This window comes from Nematostella vectensis, chromosome 5, assembly GCF_932526225.1.
Source record: "Nematostella vectensis chromosome 5, jaNemVect1.1, whole genome shotgun sequence".
In the NCBI taxonomy this organism is placed as follows: domain Eukaryota; kingdom Metazoa; phylum Cnidaria; class Anthozoa; order Actiniaria; family Edwardsiidae; genus Nematostella; species Nematostella vectensis.
The window spans coordinates 4,825,985-4,849,394 of NC_064038.1; the positions used below are offsets into that span (position 1 = coordinate 4,825,985).

The window sequence follows — 23,410 nt, forward strand, 5'->3', positions numbered from 1 at the left end:
AGCTTATAACAGAAGAATACGTCAAAAAGATTCCTTATACGCCAGAATATTTTACTGACGTTATCCGTTTTTTTTTTATGGATATCTTGCGGAACAGTTCATCGAGACAAAACACATTTGTTGTTTGATTCATCTACAAGGTATTTTACTCGTTTTATAACATATCCCACGCAATCTGATCTAGTTCCAAAACAAAAGTGGTAAAGGCTGAGTAGGGGGAGAGGGACTAGTCTATGAAAACAAAAACAGCATAAAAGGGGGGATATCGGTGATCAATAATCAAGTGATTATTTCGTTATCGGTGCTCCCAACCTCTCACCGTGCCGTGCATTAATTTCTTGAAGTGTGTTACCGTTGTATTAGAAAGAAAGGGAGCCTTAGTGAGAAGCGAGTCCACACTTGATCCATTAAGCACTCCTCCCAAGGTTTCAAGAGAAGAGTTCGACAGAGATGTAGACTAATGACAGAAAATGCGTCAAAAGATCATTCGTACGCCTACGGTCGCTTTTCAAAATCAACAATTTACAGCAGTTTTCAATGTTATGTGAACTCTTGTCGACTATTTCCAACAGCTAAATCGCATCTTGGCTTCCGTCATTTAATATCTTTGAAGCGGATTCAGCACTGAGATGATTTCCGATCACACCGCTTCCAAACGCACCAAAATGTAATTCAGATTGAATTACGGAAGCCAAATAGCAGTTATAGTTTCTCCAAGACAAATGTTTTGATTCGGATAAGTCGGGTCATTTTCTGTTAATGACGCAATTCCTCGCATACAAGTATTTCGATAAAGAATAGGCTTAACACGTACCGGGGCCATCCCCGGCACGTTATCAACGATTACTAGTCCACTAAAATCTTGTTTGCTTAGCAACTCGACCCAATCCCCGCGCAACTTAAGAATGGCGAAAATACGCCGATCGGCATTAATTTCTTTGAGTGTGTTAATACCGTTATATTAGAAAGCAAGGCAGGTTTGGTGAAAAGCGAATTCACACTAGGAAAAGCTCTCCCCAGTAGACTTGATGTTGTCGGCTTCGAAGTCGGTTCTTCAGTGCTGCTATCTCCTTTGGAATAAAATCAAGCTATTAGTACAAGCACCCTTCTTATACCAAAGTATTGTAATTTATATTGTCTCGTTATTGGGTATCTTTTTTCTAGCGACGCTGCTGCTGTTGTTATTGCTGTTGTTGTTATTGCTGTTGTTGTCGATGTTGCTGTTGTTGTTATTGCTGTTGTTGTCGATGTTGCTGTTGTTGTTATTGCTGTTGTTGTCGATGTTGCTGTTGTTATTGCTGTTGTTGTCGATGTTGCTGTTGTTGTTATCATGTACGTACCAAGCGAATACTTGAAGTACTCTCGAAGAGACTCGGGGAGGTGTTTTTTCCGAATTGGATTCAGGTTGCAGATGGTGACGGCAGGAAACTCCAAATTCTGCATCGAAAATTTGTTTTGATTAGGGAATCTTCTATACTGAAGATATGGCGTGTCATAGCGGCCTCGAATTTTCAACTCTAAGAACTCGAACTCGTCTCGTATTATTTTTGGAGGAGCGAAAACAAATCAAACATAACCAATACAGATACGTGGTTTATTCAACACCAACAAGACATTAGACATCAATTGGAAGACTATCCTAAGGCCATTGCCTGGGGTTAAACCGTGATTTGTGTTTTTGAATTTTTTCATAAACCAATATCTTGCTTCTTAAAACAGCTCTGTTTTTACACAGTCCATATAAGGTTCAATATAGTGACGTAACAGTGGGACATTTGGTTCCGTTTGATGTCGATCATTTTGCTAGGCTACTCGTCAAAAAAGACGACTGAGTTATGAGTCACGATTATTGGTAAGAGTAGATAGCAAAATTGGCCTATGTCTCAGTATTACGTTTCGTTGAGCCACAGTGGAGGGCAACCTTCAAATGGTGAAGGGCAATATGTAACAGTTGTGAGGCCTGTTTGCGCGATATTGATCATTTTTCTAGACGTAGTGAACAAATGAGACATTCTTTACCGGTGTTTGATTGTCTACAGAATAAAAATACATCGAGGAGGTGCAATATTATGCTACATAACGGTGTAAGGGCTTTCTCTGTTAGATTTATTGTTCACTAGTAAAAAAAAAAAAAAACACTTTAGGAAAGGAAAAGCTAGAAACATCTAATTATGTTTGGTCAATCTGCTGAGACCATCTTGAAAGCGCGTTACCACCTAATGTGCTTTCATAAAAAGCGGCATTGTATATTATTTTCTTTCGTTCTCTAATTCCTTTGCTTCGCGCCTCTTCTGTGTACACAATGTATATTTGATATCGAAAGATAGAGGGATACGCAAATTGCAAAGGCTGAGCAAAACAAATAAGAAGGAGGAAAGGAAATGATGTTATTGAAGTAGAAAATAAGGAAATTGCAAATTGCAAATATTAATAGTCGTTAAATGATCAGAGGAAAAATGTTGTTTATGATTTAAGACAAAGGGAAGCCAAAAAGAGAATTAAAGACATTAACGCTCAACACAGTCTATCATCGCCTTCAAATGTGACCAGGATCTTTTTCACGCGTGCAACTGAAAGGTGTTGCCTATATTTCAAGACGTGAAGGCAAATAAAAAAGCGTCATTGCAGCCATTGTGATCCCTGATTCAATGTTATATTAAAAAATAATTGAGGTATATTTTGTTGTTTGTGATGTATACTGACTCTGCGGGAGCCGTTTTGCACGCACGGTTTTTCTTATTCTAAAAATAAGTCTAAAAAAGTACAGAAGAGTCTCTTAGTACTACGTCACAAGAAAAAGGAAAGTAGATGAGCCAATGGAGTTATTAACTTTGCTGCGATGAGAGGTAAGGCAAATAGGAACAGAGAGGCATCTTTTGTTTATTATAGAGGATTACCGCCCAAGGGAAAATTACTCACAACATGAAAACTGAACAACAAGCCCGGAAACACTCGAACCCTCCGCATAACCATTTTTAGCTCAGTTCAATGAGAGAGAAATGGAGTTACTATAGCATAAAGTGCCCTGGCCAAGATAAGATAATCAAGATAGTAGTTTGTGGTTTGCGCAATGGGTTTTTCTTACCATTTCGTGTTTAATGGTGATGTATGTATCCACCGGTTTTCGGTTAAACTTGCTGAAAAGCTCGTAAACTTGGAGCCCAAAAGCGACAAAAGCACCTAGGCAAGCTAGTACCCAGAATGCTCTTTGAACTGGGTTCTTGGATTCAACGAGTCGTGCAAAACCGTGCGCAGTTGTATAACCCAGGAACTCTTTGATTTTTGTTACGATTTTCTTTTTTTCTTTCCCCATGATGGTTGACGTTAGAAACGAGTTAATCCAAGAAACTGCACTTCGTTATGACAGCTGGTTTCAGAGAGTTTCGCCTTTTGCCAGCCAAATGGCAATATTTTGGACCTTGTGATTCGTCGACTAGTTACCGAGCAATCAGTAAGAGCCAGGTGCAAACACGCTCCCCTAGGAATAACCAAATCAAGTGATTACATCAATTGAGAGCTGCTTTATCGCTTTAGGCATGAAGTCGAGCGATTAACTAACTCAATCATCCGAGGATTTCGTCAAAATAAAAGGAATTCGTTTCCGCCTTGCATTTTAGAGTCTTGTTATTGTTCAAAAATCCCACCACAGGAAAAACCCATAACAGGGTTTAATATTTCGTAAAGTTAATTTGTCTGGTAAGCGTTATAAGGATTTGTTTTATTCGTTAGGGGGCGTTTTTTGCCGCGAGGAAGAGTCCATAAGCAACACAAGTTTAATAAAGATGAAAAATTTAGAGAGAGGATGTGCAATTTGAAACAAAATAAATTATTTTGATTATTTAACCTTTATAATGATCGATGCAGTATCATTTGAATAATAAGCTTTTTCCTTTTTTTTCTGGGGAATTACTGCTCCTCTAACATTTTGTCAAATACCAGAGGAGCGAAAATTTATACAACTTATTGCCGAATTTAAATGTATTATACTCAAAACGCGTATTCCTAAATCCGTGTTGTCTGTTCTCATTAGATTGCGTGGCCCCTTAAAAGATCCATTATTTTGCCGAGTGCTAGACCATGCCGCGGCCAGATCAACACTCAAGGGGGGGGGGGGGGGGCTGACCCAAACATTTTCGTCATTATTTATCTTCGTAACGATTTTGGAATGAACATACACAATGAAAACAATAAAAAGGCAGCTCAGCCCCTCCCCGTAGATCCGCAACTGCCACTTATGATGCCAAGGGGAGAGGTGTGGAGGTTTTTGGAGAAAATTGCTGATTGCGATGTGATAATTATTAGGAAGATAAGCTTTCTTACGGGAAACACTACAACCCAATCTTAACCTTTAAGACACAAACTATTTTGTCAATTTTATCATTTTGCTCAAAGATATTCGCTTATAGTATAGCAAGGGGGAAAAATTCAATTGTGCACTTTGTGTTTAGGATTAAAGCAAAACTTTGTGCTGATTTGAGGTAAAGGTGAATGATAAGCGGGTCGGTAGATTCGGGGATTCCTCCCACAATCCACCCACCCCTGCGTAAATCAAACGCAAACAAGTTCCTAAGGCAGAAGTATTTCCAGTGAATTCTCAAAATTGCTAGTAGCAAACAACAAATTGGAGCTTCTCAATAGTAATAATTAAAAAGGGTTTAATACTAGGGGTGAAAGGGGTGGATACTGGGGTTAAATACCTGTTTTCTCGGGCCTTCGTCCTCGCTGAGTCCAAGCCGTCTGTTGGTGTCGAATGCTTTTCTAAAGTGGAGACAAAAAACCTATCGAACCAAAGGGATCCATTTGTTACCACGAAACGAGTTACCAGGCGCGTATGTTGTTTTTAGCTGCATGACTTCCTATATTCATTCTTGAAGTTGGTTCAATTATTATTGCGTTTGTTAAGGAGAATAATAAACAGTCCTTACATTGCTCAGCATTATTACTTTGTTTGCACGTGGCTTAAGAAATGATCCTCATAGAGGAAGGAGGAAGTCTCTCTTAAAATGTCCAAAAATCTCAGAAATGAATTTAAGTTCCCTCAACCAAACATATAAATCATCAACAAACGTGACCAAACATTTCAGCAAATAATACTTATGCGTAACATCTGGGTCATTCGCAGCCCCCACCGAATCACTAGGCGTGTTGTACAAAGCGTGTTCCTCACAAAGTAGCGTTTTCTTTTATTCGCTGTGTCGGCGTGACGTGCTCTAAATTCGAGTTTTGAGTGAATTCATATTACTTACTGTTTGACAATGTTAATGTTTATATTTCTAAGCGCATCGCACAGAATTACAAAAATCCCATAGAGCCGTCGGCAGAGCTGCTAAGCTCAGCTCAAAGTCATCTTCAAGGTCGATTGTCAAATATATTATTGTCTTTTTATCGTTTTTATTTTCATTTTCGTTTTTATATCCTTCCGTGTACGCAGCACAAATATTTTTATAATACCGTGGCATCGTGTTTATGGTTGAGGACACCAGTTAATTAAAGTCCTGGGACGAGGCTTTCGCTGGTTTGAACGCCAAGGATCATGGGAAGCAGCATAACATGGGTTGAGAAATTGAGTGATTTGCACTGGCAGGTCACGTGACTTTTGGATGGCAGACTCGCGCACGCTCAGGCTTAGGTTATGTGTAAGCAGCAAAATAACAACAGAAAGCAACTTATTTTATTTTTTCGTCGTTCTCTGGCGTGGTACTTGGACTCCCGCGAGGAGAATGTATACCCTGAATTTTTGAGCTTTTAACCGGGTGATTTATAAAACTGAGCACATAAAATATATATCAAGATCGCGTACTTTTTAGTATAACGCAGTTTACACATTTGTTGTCTTTGAACACAAAAGACGTCATATACACGTGCATGACTAAACAAAGACGAACAGCCACATAGCGCAGGTCGTCACAGCGTGTTGTGTATGATGACGATATCACGTCACCGCTATAGCAACACGCTAATTCCCAAGAGGCGCTAGCGTGGAATAGACCCCGATATTTTTCACTCTATCCTCTAAGCGAGCTGTGCGTGGCGTAACCGACTAAGACAGGCCTGGGATCCTGGTTATTGCCTCCCCATTAATGCGCGGGTACCTCAGGTTCCTTTGTGTTGTACAGTTCGGTAGATAGCGGTGCTGGGGCCGAAATTTCCAGCTTAGCCGTAAAGCTTTATGCTGCCATACGGTGATTCAGCACATGTCTGGAAGTATGGTCTATTTTTTCTCATTTTATCTATCTGACGAGGTTCGATCCTTGGCCATAGGGCTAGATTTTTTTTTTCTTCTTATTTTTTTCATTTTTCATTGTAGACAAATATCAAAGATCTTCGACGGGGCCGCAAATATAAAAATTCCTTATTAGGAAAATACCTGAAGACCGCGTTTAGGCGGCCGAGAGGAGACGCACTCATTTACGCCAACCGCTAGCTATGCGCCTGCTCTGTGGGGTATTAATTAAGTCCCTAAATCCAATTAAATTGAAATCAATCGTTTACAAATTAAAAAAAAAAAAACAAACAAAAAAACATCAGGATTAAAAAAGGAAATACGGGGAATACGGAATTGAAATCATAACTGGCCATAAAAACAAGAAAACGCCAATACAATGGCCAATGGTCGCCATTGTTTTCCCTCTCACAAATATAAAATTTTGATTTTCTACCAGAAGTGATCGCGATTTTGAACAGTATAACGATTAACCTCATTTAACATTTTCTTTAAGTAAGGACAAACATTTTAGCCTACTATCGGTATTATATTGATGTATATGAACTTTTAAGATATCTCGCCTCTTGTATTTTCGAATGCTGCATAGTAGGTTTTTTGACGCACGATACTTTACGACAACTATAAAAGTTCCCTTTTACGGCTATGTTTGAAATGTCGTAAACGCGTAGGGACAGAGCTCGCTGGAGCAGCGAAACCAAAGTCAATGACAACCAGTTGAAGTAGGAATACATGGTTTATTCAACAATAACAAGCTTTATACATCACTTTGGAGAAGAATTGTATTATAGCCCGTGATCAAGCCCTCAGTGCTTTGAGGGACTTCCTCGAAGCAGCTTTAATTAAATGTTGAGTATTCAGAAACCCTGTAGGACAAGATTGGTAAGAAAAAGAGCTTATAAGAAGATCTCCAATAAAGCTATCTCCATCTTCCAATTAAATGCCTGTAAGGCACAAGTTGCTCCAAGGTCATTTAAAAAGAAAGAAAATAAAACGAACACTGGGTGTTTATAGGGGAAAACAAAAACAGAAATTAAATTTCTCGATTACCTCCTTGGCGATAATCATTGAATTATTGATAATAAATGCTATTTCACAGCTTGCAGCAAACAAAATAATAATAGGAAAGTCACGTTTTTACACGCAGACATAAATGTGTAGTTCCAGAAAATATCCATATGAAGAAAACGTTGTCGTTTTGAGGGACTAGTACCGAGGACTCTTAGTTTCTTTTCAGAAACTTTCTCCATTGACCAAAGATGGTCACAGTCAGTGTTTTTTTCTTCTGATTACAAGTCATAAAGTTTACAAAGCACCTGCGGTACGGTAACCGTAAAAATTACAAGAATCATGCAGTTTTTCCAAATAAGGGATATATTAGTTTCCTTATATGGAAGTGACCACGTTTGACAAAAACGACAATTTTCGGCTGAATTTTCTTAATGTGCATCCCCCCCCCCCCCTCATGGAGGGGGGCGGGGGTATGACCACCTCCCCTCTGGAATTTCCAACCCCCTGGAAAAAAATAAATACAGTAATTGTTGGAAATAAAGACAGTGGTTGTCTGTAAATTACTGGGCGTTTGAACCCCCCCTGGAATTTCCAATCCCCTCCATGGGGGGTATGGATATTTTCTGGGACTACACAATTCTGATTTTAATGATTTTGTTATACCTGTCTTGTCCTATATAATTTGATATAGAAAGATAGCAAGGGAAAGAGAAAGTGCTGAGACTGCGTTAGTAGGCTTGGAGAATCGAAAATTAAAATCTGCAAAGCAAGAAAAATGGAAATTGCAAATAAAAAATCACATAGAGCATTTTAATATGTAAGAGTATGATAACGCTTTTTTAGCAGTATGTATGGAAGCTAACACTTGTAACACGAAAAGTGTACCTATAATGAGGTTCCATATTCGCATGAATAACGTATAAACGAACACAACAACTCTCTTGAACACAGCAGTCACTTAATGCGTCGTCAAATAAACATCCCTTCATGTTTAGAAGTGCTCGCAGTATGTAGGCTAACGTTTCCATACTTCTTCCTTACTCACACGGTACGTTTTTGTAGCCGTGTTTGCATGTGTTTGCATCGAATAAACTCGGACATAATTGGGGGTACTTTTTGACTCGATTGTTATATTAACTTTTTTTCGAAGAAAATAAAAAGACCCCTTCATTTACAGTAGTGTAGTCCTTGGCGCACAGAGAAATCAGAGAACGACAAAGTTTACTTTTTGACTTTGACATCGTTACATAAGCCAACCTCTATACTAAGGCTCTGACTATTTAGAGATGCCGTTCGTTGTATATAAAGTACATAGTGTGTGTGTGTGTGTGTGGGGGGGGAAATACACTTTAGGGGGCTCTGAAATTTTAAGGTGTCTCCAGTCAAATCTTCCCTCCCCCCACCTAGCAATCCCTATGGACTTCAAATTTCTGTCGAAATTGAGACCTTTTGCTAACCCTCTACATGCGCCGTTCGGCTTTGTTTGTTAGCACATCGAGGCACGAATTCAAGGATATACGTCGACCGCTTGAATGAAGTTCCGTGAAGTTCAGTAATGGAACCTGGTTCATGGCTAGTTTGCATATCAGTTAACAGTACCCTGTTCAATTTTATGCATTCTTTTTTTATCAAAAAATGTGTTTCGAAAGAGAGGGAAAAGGTAAAAAATAATAGGGTTTTTAAGTCACAGTGGATAAAACATTTGGGACTGGGAATTTTGATGACTGTGGCCTTCACCCTTTCGGCGCTGATAAGTCACGTGCCTTTTACGGGGTCAAAGACCAACTAATCGTAAACAACCCGTAAAAGTTCGGACGATTGAAGAAGCGTATGCTTCGTACGAACAAAATGGTGACTCATGGCACCTTTAGAAATAAATCTAGATTCCCGCAGTTATGAAAGACAAATGGCAATAGGGACCCTGTACTATTCTTCCATTTTTCCAGGAGAGAAAGGAAAAACAGAAGATAAAAAGAATGAATAAAGCTGTGCAAACACGGAGATTCAAGTGTGAATATTACGTATATTTGCAGCTTGCATTTTGTCGGCGAAAATGTCACCACAGAAGATGATCCTGATCCTATACATCCAGATGTCGGTAAAGGGAGGGTAAGTTATTCATTTCGTACCCATACCCAGGATTTTTCTTGTGTGGGGGGGGGCAGGGAGGGGTGCGAAATCCGAAAAAGTGGACCTAATTTTTCCGGGGAGGGGGATCTCTGATAAAAATCTTACCAACCACGAAAAAACAAAAAGTTTTTTTTTTATGTCTTTGCAGTATCTCCCCGGGACGTTTATTTTCGGATTTGGCTTAAAAAAAAGTCTGACTTATGGATTGATGTCATATCGGAGTGACCTGGCTTATGCTTTATAGTTTTGTCTACAAATAGCACGTCTATTGACAACCACCCCCTGGGTACGGGCCTGTATTTTTGTTTTATTAGTTCCCGACGGCTAACACTAGTGTTATAAGCGAAAGGCGTGTTTCAGCGAAGGACAGAGAGAATTTGCCTTTACAAAACAGCGAAAACCCTAATGACCCTCATTGCCAGACGAATAAAAAACATGCAGCGGCTAGGGCATTACTTATTATAGATTTCAGGTCGTCGGTGGTTGAAGATCGCGACGGTTTTCTTTTTCCCACCGAAAAAGAGTTGCCCAAACTGCTGGATGATGTGTTTTCCGAGTGGAGAAAACTGTCCTTACCGCACTTGAATGAGCCTTAAATGAGATCTTCAACCACCGATTACCTCTAATCTGCTAAGGCTGCATGTTCTTGTTAAGATTTATCCGAATGGCGGTTTTCGGTGCTGTTTTGTGAAGGCAAATTCTTTCTGTCCTACGCTAAAAGACGCCTTTCGCTTGAAATTTCGTTCGTTCAACCTATGAAAATAACACTAGTGTTAGCTGCTGTGAACTAATTAACCCCCCTAAAAATAATAACTTTCCCTTCCTTGACTGCATGTATAGGATCAGGATCAGGTTCTGTGGTGCCATTTTCGCCGACAAAATACAAGCTGCAAATATAACTTACTTGCCACCCTTGAATGAATCTCCGTGTTTGCACCGCTTTATTCATTCTTTCTACCTTTCTGTTTTTCTACAGGAATCATTTCTACAGGTGCCATGAGACAATACTTTGTTGTCTCCATTTTGTTCGTACGAAGTATACGCTTTTGTTCTTGTCCGGACTTTCGCGGGTTGTTTACGATTTGTTGGACTTTGACCCCTTAAGGTAATCCCCTTGAATTGCACTGTGCACCCCTTCTGCGCATAGTGGCGCGCGCTGTTTGTTCGAATTTTCCGGTATTAAGTGCGCGCGCGCCACAGTTTTACAAGAAAACACAGCAAAAGGCGCGCGTTTTTTACTTTAAATCGCTTTGACAGAAAAACGAAGTCAGTTACCCCCATTTTTTATTTGCTCAATTAGTTAAATATATACGAAAAAATGATATACTGAAAGAAAAAAAAGTTGGGTTGTAGAAGTTTTGTTATTTCTCTTAAAAGCCGTAAAAATACTTCAAAATGGCGCTTTTTACCGTATGAATAGCGGCGAAAACAATGTCTTTTAATGCGATCTCTTAAAATGTGATTTGTTTTGAACGTTAGCTACTACGGGTTACTGTTTAGGAGATCGGATTTTGGCAGCTCGACAAACAGAACTTAATTTTCTAAAGACTATAGGTACTCCTTTTGAAAACTAAGAGTTGGGATTTTTCCTCGCGCGATCAGTAAAAACGCGTCAACTCTACGACCATCTGTTGTGAAAACGAGGTCGGTACCCCCATTTTTTAATTACATTTTTTTGAAAGCTCTTAACTTCAAAAAAATTTATGCCAAATTTTAAACAAATTCTGGGTTGTAGAACTATTTCAAGGGAATTACCTTAAAACGCACGTGACTTATCAGCGCCGAAAGGGTGAATTCAGTGTTTTTTTATTGAGGTGCGAGGTGTAGAAAATTTCAGTGTTTTTAAGAAACTACCTCTGTACCAGAATTTAGAATATATTTTTTTATATTTGGAATATTGGAAACGGAATTTGGATGTTTTTGGTCCTATCCTCTGTTATCCAATAATCAATCCTTTTTTCACGTAAGTTAGCTCAATGGAGTCAAACTCTGTAACAATTTCAAAACAGCACTTTATCAAAAGAGCCAGCAAGGGCAAGGACCTTTTAGTGATTGCAGATTGTGAGTCCAATACCAAATTACAAGATGCTTAGTATATTTTTCAACTTCTGCGGTGTTGTTGTCGGTTAGGCCTTTTTTTTTATTGTCCAACATTGAAAGCCTCGGGAACCTCTTTGTCTGCTCGAATAAGTCTTTTATATTTTCTTTCAAATTGGTTTATTGGAGCATATATCCTTAGCTAAGCCACGCTTGGCCGGCCAAGGGTCGGCTTCGATGCAAATGTTTGCAGGCGAAATGCTAAAGCGAGCTGTTTTAGATTAGGATTGTGTTGCATCCGGAGGTCAGGTCGACTTTTTGTGTCAATAATGGGGAAAAACAAAGAACAAGTTTCGAGTCTGCTGAATGAGTCTACGGCAACAAAAAACAATGCTAGGTAAGTATAATATAGGGACGTTTAGATGTCTGAGAATATTACACGATGTTAATATGTCCGCATTTTAGACTTCTTTTAAGAAGTTAAAACTACTCTTTGATTATCATCATTAGTTGACGTTCCCTTGCAATGGCCGGTTTGATGCAACGTAAATACAAAAATAAATTTTCCTTTCTTCGTGTGATTGTCTTTGGAATCAAGCTATGCATTTGCAGTACTACTGACCGAGAGCCCGGAGACGTATCTTGATAAACTCCTATTAATAAACTCCTATTAATTGAATTTGTTCATTTAAATCTTCGATAACCTGAATACCATCTAAGTGATTTTTATGTTCCCTTCCTGCAAAAAAATTCTACCACATAACATCCCTACAGTAGAAAACCCCAGCCTCTAAAAGGCAAAGTGAACATTTCAAATACAATTTCTTTTCAATAATAATATAATTATGTCTTTATTAAAATATCGGTAAAAATACATACCAATAAGTTTAAAACTATATAATACTGTATAATATAATTAAAATCTAAATCTAAAAATTTATCATCAAGTTATACACATAGCTTATGTTTAAAATGTAGTCTATTTACGTTAGAGGCCTTAAACGTTCTGTGTTGATCTTGGGCAAAAGACTTCTAGGAAGTGAAGTCGTCTTCACTGTTAGCGTCAGCTCGTACAAAGGGTGACTACCTCGGCTCATGACCTTCTTGAAAATTCTCATATCAGACTTGCTAACAAGCTCATTTATATCTATCTCGTACGATATGTAATTGCGTTTGTAACACCGACGCAGAAAATAATAATGCTATACAGAAATACGTTTTGAAATTTCTTAGTCTTGTAGCATTTATCCTAAAAGTCTTCTCACCTCTCATCCTAGCTAGTGGGAAGGGATTCGAGACGGCGGCGCGGGAGACTACATTTATCCATAATAGAATAATTATATAAATACAAAATCGTTTTGTTCTTGTAACTTTTAAAATAGAATGTTTGTAAAACAATTTTGTAATCACAGATGTCAGAGGTAAAAGCATATCGATTAATTGGTTTGTTTTGAATTCCTTCACAATGCAAATGCTGCTGAGGGGCCAAACATCACTTATCTCTAAATTGAATTTGCTGATTTCAAGCGATGTATGTGCTGACCGGCATACGAGAGCACTTTTCCGTTCTATCAAAAAACCTATTATTAATAATAACTATACTATTAAAATAGTATAGTTATTATTATACTAGTAAACCAAATCTCGGGGCGAGTTGTCCGATTGCTTTCCTCCCCGAAATTTTGTTTAATAGTGTGTTTCAATAAAATTTTAAAATTCTATAAAATTTCAAAATGGTGCCACTAAACTTTCTCGTCCCCAATTTCATTTACTAGTACTAGTAAGTTAATTTGCTAACTTAGCTAATATATGAATTCCTATGTACGATAGTCAGGCTTTAGCGATAGGTTTACTTAGGGCACAAAACGGATTTACTGTTCCGCAAAATATCTCCCTCCTGGGAAAAAAGAACATATATTTTTTCCCCAGCAGCTTTTAAAATTGATATTGATCAGAACATATTCAAACGACGTAATATGCCATTTTAACGTGTTTTGGGAATGGGGCTCGTTGTATGCCCACGGTGTCTTCAAGATAACCTTTTGCACTGTACCAACATTCAACGAACAATTTATTGTAAATATTATGACAAGAAGGGGAATCTAGCGTACAGCATTGAGCGCACAACACGGATCTGTTCCGCAAAACATCTGTTTGGCAGCCCGCTTTTTGCTGACTGGGAAGATGTTAGATCCCTCGGTTGCTGGGGAAATATCGTCCAAAATGGTTCTGCTGGCAAATTTGTGGAGCCGAACTAGTATGTGCTGGGAATATTTTTTGGGGCGCTGGGGCGGTTGCTTGGGAAAAAAATCGTCCCGACCGGTTACTGAATAATGGGGTTAGGGAAGGCATTAATACTTTCAAATGTTTGCCCGTAATACAAAGGTCGTGGCGTGATAATGGATAAGGTGCTGGCTCATTGCTTGTCCGTATTATCCGGGTTATCATAAGGACCAAAATATCAATCAACCCTCTTATTATTTGCCCGTATTAGCAAGATGGCGTGTGGATGGATAAGGTATTTGCTCGTTGCTTGTCCGTAATAGCGGGGTTATTCATCAGGGCCAAGATATTAACCCGCTTACTTTTTTGCCCGTATTAGCAAGACCGCGTGGGGATGGATGAGGTTCAAGCCGTCCTGGCTCCAATGGCTCAACTCGCCAAAGTGGTTCCTCTTTTTCCTTTGCACGTTCAGCTTTTTACAAGGTAAACTGGATATAAATATCGAGCCTAATCATCATTATCGTTATATCATAATAATCTATAACATGATCTTCACATTATCATTATTATCATTATCGTCGTCGTCGTCAGCATCACCATTATCAGGCCCGTACCGTAGGTTTTTTTTTGGGGGGGAAGCCAAATTCGTCAAAATGAGACCTAATTTTTCCTGTGGGGGAGGGGGGGGGGAGGGAAAAGTTCTCTTATAAAAATCTGACCATCCCCAAAATAACAAAAAAGATTTTTTTTAATGCCTTTGCAGTATTGGCTACGTACCAGTAGCTTATGCTTCAGTTTTGTCTACAAATAGCACGTCTATTGAGAACCAAAAGTAGACCTTCGGCTGTAGTGGGGGGTGCGTTAGCACTCCCCCCCCCCTGGGTACGGGCCTGATTTATCATCATCATATTTTTCTTCCTAAACCTCCTACGCCCTTCTATTACACTCCTTATTCTTTGTCGTCATCTTTTCTTCTCCCTTCATTCTTCCTTCCTTCATTCTCCCTTCCTTCATTCTCCCTTCCTTCATTCTCCCTTCCTTCATTCTCCCTTCCTTCATTCTCCCTTCCTTCATTCTCCCTTCCTTCATTCTTCCTTCCTTCATTCTTCCTTCCTTCATTCTTCCTTCCTTCATTTTTGCGTTTCTTCATGTTGTTCTTTTTCTGTTCTTTTTTATTTTTATTTTTTCTGCACCTCTCATCTACTTCGCTAACATCTGGAGTTTCTCCCAGGCATGGGCGTGAATACGTTGGTCAGCGTCGCCCTCCCGACCCTGGAGAAGCAGTTTTCTCTGACCAGCCAAATGTCTGGTTTCATCATGTCAGCCAATGACATCACGGGTCTCATCTTGGTGGTTTTCGTTAGCTTCTTTGGTAGTTACGGTCACAAGACCAAGTGGTTGGGTGGCGGTGCAATAATTACTGGCTTGTCATGTCTACTCTTCACTCTGCCAAAGTTTATCGCTGAGAAGCATGACCCCACAGGAGGTAAGACTGACCAACACTGAAGGCCGTGCATTGACTATAGAAAATTAAAGTTGTTTTTGTTCAGCTCGTAGCGGGATAAGCCCGTACTGCATACCGAACGCCACGTTGCCAGACGACCCCCGTTGCCATAAAGATGCCAGTTCCTTCAACCTGTACTACTTCATCTTCATCCTGTCCCAACTTCTCTCGGGTGCTGCAACCACGCCCCTACACACCCTCGGCCCCGCCTGGCTGGACGAGAATGTGCCCCCCACTCGTACGGCGACATACCTGGCCATTTTCTACATGTCTGTCTTCCTTGGTCCTGGACTTGGGTCTCTGATTGGTGGCAAGCTACTCACAGTGTATGTGGATGTTGAAATGGTAAGGAACTAATCGCAATGGTGAATATTTTGCTACATTGACTTCCCCACATGCTCCAAATCGTTCATTTTCTGCACTAAATAAAGCATAAGGTTTAGATGGGGGCGAACATGAAAGAGATGAAATATGTATGGAATTTGTGGCGCAAAAAACTTTCCCTAGGCAACCAAAAAGGCAACCCGCCCCTAGATCTGCATTTGTAAGTGTCTCAAAGGACGCATAAACAGTAATAACACCTCGCTAATGCTATGGTACAAACCTCTTTTTAGATGAGACTATTGACTTGTCGCTAGAGAGTAATCTGCGCATAGATTTTTTAAGGCAAATAACGCCGCCGTTTTGATACGATTGATAATAGAGCCCTCAAGCAGCGACAACGGCAACGCGGACGCCGACGGCACAAAAACAATGGAATTTGATTCAGAATTCAATACCAGCACGTGGAAATGCGTTCTGCCTGATACATTTCAGTCGTTTTCGATAGCACCGACCTGCAAACTGCAATAAGTTTGTACTGAGCCAGACAGAAACTTACATTGAAATGAAATCTGTCACGCACGAGATTGGAATTCCCGCCAAAACATCCGCTTGACCAATCAGAGGCCGTACCATAGCATTGAGGGCCGTATGGTCTTACAAGACATTGATTTTCTTGATTGGCTTTAAATTTTAACGAGTTATGATTTGACGCAAATGGACACAGCAACTCAAATTGACATAATAGTAGCCATGTCTTCGCTGATGACTTACGTATCGTTTAGTCAAGGACTAAGTTTGTATGAACCGTTGTCATTGAATATGGTAAGCATCCCAAGCTGTTATTTCATGTTCCCGATTTCACGTCCCCGGATATCGGCTAGCGAAGTGCAAATTAGCAATCCTTTGCTAGTTAACCGGGTTCCTCACCTCCTTAATAAACCTTAAAATGCCCTTGTCAGCCACACCTTTGTTATTGTTTTCATTTAGTATTTGAAGGCACATGGCATGTATAAAGCTCGAACAAACTTTATCTACCAAATTAAATCGAAGATATATCGCATTGGTTCCGCAAATCAGCCGATGGATGTTTTACCACACTTGGTACTTTGCTAGGATGATCAAATGACGGCTAACAGAGGCTGTTTAACCACATTCAATGATTAACTGATCAATGCATCTTCCCTCAGCCTCCCGGATTGAACTTAACCCCTGCAAACCCTAACTGGATCGGCGCCTGGTGGCTAGGTCCATTCCACTGTTGCTTCCTCCTCATCATCTGCGGCGTCTTCCTTCTTGGTTTCCCCCGTCATCTCCCTGGTGCTGGTAAGATCGCCACCATCACCATCTTTATCATCATTATCACCAACTTTATCACCGTCACCATCACCATCACCATCACCATCACCATCACCATCACCATCACCATCACCATCACCATCACCATCACCATCACCATCACCATCACCATCACCATCACCATCACCATCACCATCACCATCACCATCACCATCACCATCACCATCACCATCACCATCACCATCACCATCACCATCACCACTACCATCACCACCACCACCACCATCACCATCACCATCACCATCACCATCACCATCTTTATCATCATTATCCTCAACATTACCATCTTCATCTATATCATCATTATCCTCACCATCACCATCTTCATCTTTATCATCATTATTATCACCATTTTAGTTCCCCCTTGAAGCAATTCACTCATTTCTCTCATTTTCCCTTCTATAGATATCAATCGGGAGAATGCCATCAAAAGCGGTCACCTTCGCAAACAGGACAACAAGTTAAAAGGAGGTATCAAGGATATACTTCCCGCCACGAAAGCTCTACTCACAAACGGAACATACCTTTTCCAGAACCTTGGGAGCACGGCTGGGTAGGTGTTCTCGCTTGCTTGCCATAATTCCACCGCGGCTTGACGCCTGACCGCAACTATTTGTTTTTATAATCCTAGCATTCCATCTAGCCGTGGTAAGATAGATGTTGCCTTTTTAGCATATTGTATAAGACGAGTCTGAAAACCCTGTCTTTCTGTAAGCTTAGAAAATATGAATATCACTTTCACACAAATTCACGACATTATAGGATAACAAAGGTGCAAAATGACTGTGACCTTTTTCTTTCTCAGTACCATGGTAGGGTTTGGTATCGGCCCGTTTATATACAAGTTTCTGAGCGGCCGTTATGGCGCCTCACCTTTCTACGCTGGTCTTGGTATCGCTTTACTTCTCATTCCAGGAGCGGCAGCGGGGCTCGGTCTTGGTAAGTGCTATGTATCACTCTCGTTAAGTGCTATGTCTCACTATTGGTAAGTGCTTTGACTCACTCTTGGTAAGTGCTATGTATCACTCTTTGTAAGTGCTTTGACTCACTATTGTTAAGTGCTACGTCTCACTATTGGTAAGTGCTATGTATCACTCTCGTTAAGTGCTATGTCTCACTATTGGTAAGTGCTTTGACTCACTCTTGGTAAGTGCTATGTATCACTATTGGTAAGTGCTATGTCTCACTATTGGTAAGTGCTATGTATCACTATTGGTAAGTGCTATGTCTCACTATTAGTAAGTGCTTTGACTCACTATTGGTAAGTGCTATGTCTCACTATTGGTAAGTGCTATGTATCACTATTGGTAAGTGCTATGTATCACTATTGGTAAGTGCTATGTATCACTATTGGTAAGTGCTATGTCTCACTATTGGTAAGTGCTTTGACTCACTCTTGGTAAGTGCTATGTCTCACTATTGGTAAGTGCTTTGACTCACTCTTGGTAAGAGTTATGTAGGTTAATGTTGGTTTGTTAACGTTTGTTTCAGACGCTTAGTCAAGCATACATGAAGGAGCCGGTGGAGGCAGTGTGTGTGTGTGTTTGTGTGTGTGTGCGTGGAGGGGGGGGGGGATGGGGAGAGTTTGTGCGCAGTGATATATGATTGTCAGTTCCCGAAGCAAAAGAGATCGGATGTCCGATTGTATCTTATTGTGGACAAATTTTATTTCTTCGCGTGTGACCTCCTCCCCCATTGATTCCGGTAAAGGTAAAAGGGGGGAGGGGAGGGTGCACAGTGCTCTTATATAACTGTCTACCACAGGCACTCTGATTGTGAACAAGCTCGGAGTCCGTCGCTCGTGTCGACGCGCTGCTAAGGTCACCTTCCTACTGCAGCTCGTAGGGATCTGGGGCTCACTCAATTTCCTCATTCCCGGATGTACATACGCAAAGTTTGCGGGAGTCGATGTCCCGTATCATAACAGGTGAGACAACCACGACATCGTCAAGTTGTAAAAACTAACAAAAAGCGCGCTAGCCCTAGCAAGCCAAACTTATCTTGTTGTTTACATCGAAATACACATTTTGAAACGCAATTCTATAAAAAAAATGTTTAATTCATGTTTTACCAAATTCATCCATTATCGGAACGCTTTTCCTAAATCCGCCGATGTAAATGTATACATCTCCCAATTTGAAATTGACTATGATGACAAGATAGCGACTGAATGTGAATGAGACTCTTTAATTTCAGCTCGTCGGTGAGTCATTCAGACGGTATACCTGTGCCCAGTTCGTGCAACAGTCACTGCTCCTGCTCCAATACCCAGTTCAGACCGGTGTGCGGTCCAGCCGGCGTTAGCTACTTCTCGCCCTGTCATGCCGGATGCCCCCTGCAGCGATCTCTCAATCAACCGAGACAAAGCCAGGTGGGTACCCTGTGTAATACCCCCGTCGTCATGGCTAGTACTTGTTCTTTTAGCCCCGCGCAAACAGCTGAAAAACAGCCAGCCTATCAACAATGTTGGTGCTGTTTGCATATCGTTTTTGAAGGTACTGCAAAGTAGTACTCTATCGGACCTTCTCTAAAATACCTCTTGGAAATACAGGCTAATTATTGCGCTGAGAATTTAGAGTTGAACATGAATAGGTCTAAAGAAGCAGCAAAAAAGAGCTTGTTAAAAAAAACACCTTCTTTTTATGCAACAATGTTTTATTTAATCGACCCGAAGAAAAGAAACCGATAAAAAGTAGCTACTTCTGTTTAATTGTCGCACCACGGGCGTTTGGATAGTCCTAGTCTCAAAACTATCTGTATTTGAAAATTTTGAAACATGAATTTCAATTAGGATCGTTATGTATGTGCATCTAGTGAACAATTAATATCCGCTAAAAATGAGCCGATTTTCACATTTCCCACCTTTAAAATGATTCTAATTTACCTAGTCATCCGGCACTTCGGCTGAATTAACTGATTATAATTAAATGGCGCTTCGCGTTCTACAAACAAACCAAGTCGGTAGCATGCGCGGTCACTAAGCATACATCGCATTGAAATGGGCACGAATAACGGGGTTTGTGGCGTTTAAAGGAATTGTGGGGGTTCTTCAAAAGTCGGAGGGTAAATTTGGATCATTTTAAAGGCGAGAACAGTGCAAATTTGCTCAGTTTTAGCGGATATAAATAGTTCACTAGATGTACACATATATAACGATTCTGGTTGAGATTTTCAAATACAGATAGTTTAGAGAATGGGACTATCCTAGCGCCCGTGGACGAATGTACTAATTTTGTGCATAATAATGTGCATCTATTACTTTTTCAGATGTTCACGAACTGTACTTGCGTGACACCGATAATCAACAACAACAGCAGCCCAGCTCCTCCATACTCCTCTCAGTCCGCAAGTCCGGGCCTATGTCCTCAGGATTGTCCGACTTATGCTCTGCTCATTTTCTGTGTTTCCTGCTTTTTCGTGGTCATCCTTGGATTCTCAAACGCCATCCCCAGCAAGATCGTCTCACTCAGGTAAATCAAGTTCATCTCCCTCAGGTAAATCAAGATCGTCTCTCTCAGGTAGATCAAGATCGTCTCACTCTGGCAGATCATGATCGTCTTACTCAGGTAGATCAATATCGTCACACTCAGGTAAATCAAGATCGTACCACTCAGGTAAATCAAAATCGTCTCACTCAGGTAGATCAAGATCGTCACACTCAGGTAAATCACGATCGTCTTACACAGGTAGATCAAGATCGTCTCACTCTGGTAGATCAATATCGTCACACTCAGGTACATCAAGATCGTCTTACTCAGGTAAATCAAGATCTTCTCACTCAGGTAGCTCAAGAACGTCTCACTCAGGCAAATCAAGATCGTCTTACTCAGGTAAATCAAAATCGTCTCACTCAGGTAAATCAACATCATCTCACTCAGGTAAATCAAGATCATCTCACTCAGGTAAATCAAGATCATCTCACTCAGGTAAATCATGATCGTCTTACTCAGGTAGATCAAGATCGTCTCACTCAGATAGATCATGATCGTCTCACTCAGATAGATCAAGATCGTCTCACTCAGATAGATCAAGATCGTCACACTTAGATAGATCAAGATCGTCACACTTAGGTAAATCATGATCGTCTTACTCAGGTAGATCAAGATCGTCTCACTCAGGTAGATCATGATCGTCTCACTCAGGTAGATCAAGATCGTCTCACTCTGGTAGATCTATATCGTCACACTCAGGTAGATCAAGATCGTCTCACTCAGGGAGATCAAGATCGTCTCACTCCGGTAGATCAAGATCGTCCCACTCAGGTAAATCAAGATCGTCCCACTCAGGTAAATCAAGATCGTCTCACTCAGGTAAATCAAGATCGTCTCACTCCTGTAGATCAAGATCGTCTCACTCAGGTAAATCATGATCGTCTCACTCAGGTACATCAAGATCGTCTCACTCTGGTAGATAAAGATCGTCTCACTCAGGTAAATCAAGATCGTCTCCCTCAGGTAGATCAAGATCGTCTCCCTCAGGTAGATCAAGATCGTCACACTTAGGTAGATCAAGATCGTCTCACTCAGGTAGATCATGATCGTCTCACTCAGGTACATCAAGATCGTCTCACTCTGGTAGATCTATATCGTCACACTCAGGTAGATGAAGATCGTCTCATTCAGGTAGATCAAGATCGTCTCACTCAGGTAAATCAAGATCGTCTCCCTCAGGTAGATCTATATCGTCACACTCAGGTATATCAAGATCGTCTCATTCAGGTAGATCAAGATCGTCACACTTAGGTAGATCAAATTCTTCTCAAGATAAATATACAATCAGACCAATGCACTCCTGAATTTTTTTGTCTATTCAGGTCTGTTCCTGATAATTTACGCGCATACGGATTAGGGATACAATTCGTGTTCATGCGGACAATAGGAGCACTGCCCGGTCCGGTCATTATCGGCACGATAATCGACCACACGTGCACCCTGTGGAAAACCAAGTGCGGCAAGCCGGCGAACTGCCTCAACTACGACTACAACAGACTTGGATGGATAATCACCGTCTACGCCTTCCCACCACAATGTGAGTAACTATGGTAACGGTGGGTTCTCATGGTGAAGTTGCGTTATGTGACTCGCGCAAAGATGTACAACATCTGCATGGTTTTATAGCAATAAGTTTGTAAGCCTCTGTCCTCTTGTCCCAGTTCTCGGTCTATTGGTATTAACTAGTACTATTGTCCCCAGGACTCTGTCTATTGGTCTTAACTCGTTCTATTGTCCCAAGGTCTGTGTCTATTGGTCTTTGCTCGTTCTATTGTCCCCAGGTATCTGACTTTTGGTCTTAATTCGTTCTATTGTTCCCAGATCTCTGTCTATTTGTCTTAAGTCCTTCTATTGTTCCCAGATCTCCGTCTATTGGTCTTAACTCGTTCTATTGTCCCAAGGTCTGTGTCTATTGGTCTTTGCTCTTTCTATTGTCCCCAGGTATCTGTCTTTTGGTCTTAATTCGTTCTATTGTTCCTAGATCTCTGTCTATTTGTCTTATGTCCTTCTATTGTTCCCAGATCTCCGTCTATTGGTCTTAGCTCGTTCTATTGTCTCCAGGTCTCTGTATATTTGTCTTAACTCATTCTATTGTCCCCAGGTCTCTGTCTATTGGTTATAACTCGTTCTATTGTCCCCAGGTTTCTGTCTATTGGTCATAACTCGTTCTATTGTCCCCAGGTCTTTGTCTATTGTTCTACTTTCTCTCGTTCTACCTGAGCAAGGATGTCGACCCAGATGCCACTCTGTCCAAGTCCCACGCGGCCGATGAGGTATTGGATGGCAAGAAGCCCATATTAGGGAATGACGAAAACTCCAACCAGATCCACGACCTTGACGAGGAAGGGCATACCATAGTGTGATAGCATCAACAACCATGGCAGGATAATATTCATCTAAAAGATTGCCCCAATGGCTTTTCATTTTACCCTGTTGTTCGCAGTAAGATATAGGGAATTAAAAACACAAGTTACCAAGAACTCATTGATGATATCAAATTATTATCATGAAAAGTTTTAACAGCTTAGTTATTTTTAATTCTGTGTATATATTTGTAATTGCAATTTTATTAGCACATGATTTTTTACTTTTTCAATGTAATCAGACATTCTCTCCGTGAATTTTTTTCACCTTCAAAACAAGCTTTTCAGTGCAATTTCATAACATGAAAGGAGAGAGAAACGCATACAAAACGTGCGTATTCGTAGCATTTCATGGTTGTTTTACATAATTCTACTCCCTTTATGTACATAAGCTATTCAATCTATATTAGGTAAATTTTCCATACCATGTATTAACCCTAAATACCGTTAATACTTGAGTACAAAAAGTTATATAATGATAAAATAGCCACCTTAACCCAGTGTCTGTCGTTGCTCGCTGAGAAGTCTTGATCTCCCGCAGTGCTTTGGCGCTGCGATTATTCCGACGATTTCACTTCCCAAATGATACGCAGGGACCTTGGACGTGTTAATCGACTCAACATCTCTGAGATCGAATGCAAATCGAACGATTGCAATCGACAGTCAAAAAGCAGCGCATAAGGCACGTCTTTACTAGTTAGCGCTTCGGGGACACATAACACACTTTTTTATAACAAAAGTTTGAGTC

General features: G+C 40.5%; 2 protein-coding genes across 3 annotated transcripts; one reads left to right on the plus strand and one right to left on the minus strand.

Annotated features, from left to right (window-relative positions):
- Positions 1–78: 78 nt before the first annotated feature.
- Positions 79–4,804, minus strand: LOC125563065 (amiloride-sensitive sodium channel subunit alpha-like). The gene is made up of 4 exons (XM_048727780.1): positions 4,698–4,804; positions 3,086–3,478; positions 1,341–1,437; positions 79–1,070 (listed from the first exon to the last, which is right to left on the minus strand). Exons 2-4 carry the CDS (start codon positions 3,311–3,313, stop codon positions 871–873), a joined length of 525 nt encoding a protein of 174 aa, XP_048583737.1. The 5' UTR covers positions 3,314–3,478; positions 4,698–4,804; the 3' UTR covers positions 79–870.
- LOC5509182 (solute carrier organic anion transporter family member 4C1) lies at positions 2,824–23,158 on the plus strand. Of its 2 annotated transcripts, none has more exons than XM_048727777.1 (12): positions 2,824–2,846; positions 14,004–14,107; positions 14,856–15,110; positions 15,175–15,473; positions 16,640–16,775; positions 17,214–17,361; positions 17,614–17,747; positions 18,573–18,735; positions 19,005–19,179; positions 20,076–20,278; positions 21,622–21,836; positions 22,481–23,158. In XM_048727777.1, the coding sequence occupies exons 2-12, from the start codon at positions 14,023–14,025 to the stop codon at positions 22,660–22,662; spliced, it is 1,995 nt and encodes a 664-aa protein (XP_048583734.1). In that variant the 5' UTR covers positions 2,824–2,846; positions 14,004–14,022; the 3' UTR covers positions 22,663–23,158. The 2 variants fall into 2 exon arrangements, with proteins under 2 accessions (XP_048583734.1, XP_048583733.1); XM_048727776.1 differs by lacking the exon at positions 2,824–2,846 and adding an exon at positions 11,560–11,798.
- The last annotated feature ends 252 nt before the right edge of the window (positions 23,159–23,410 follow it).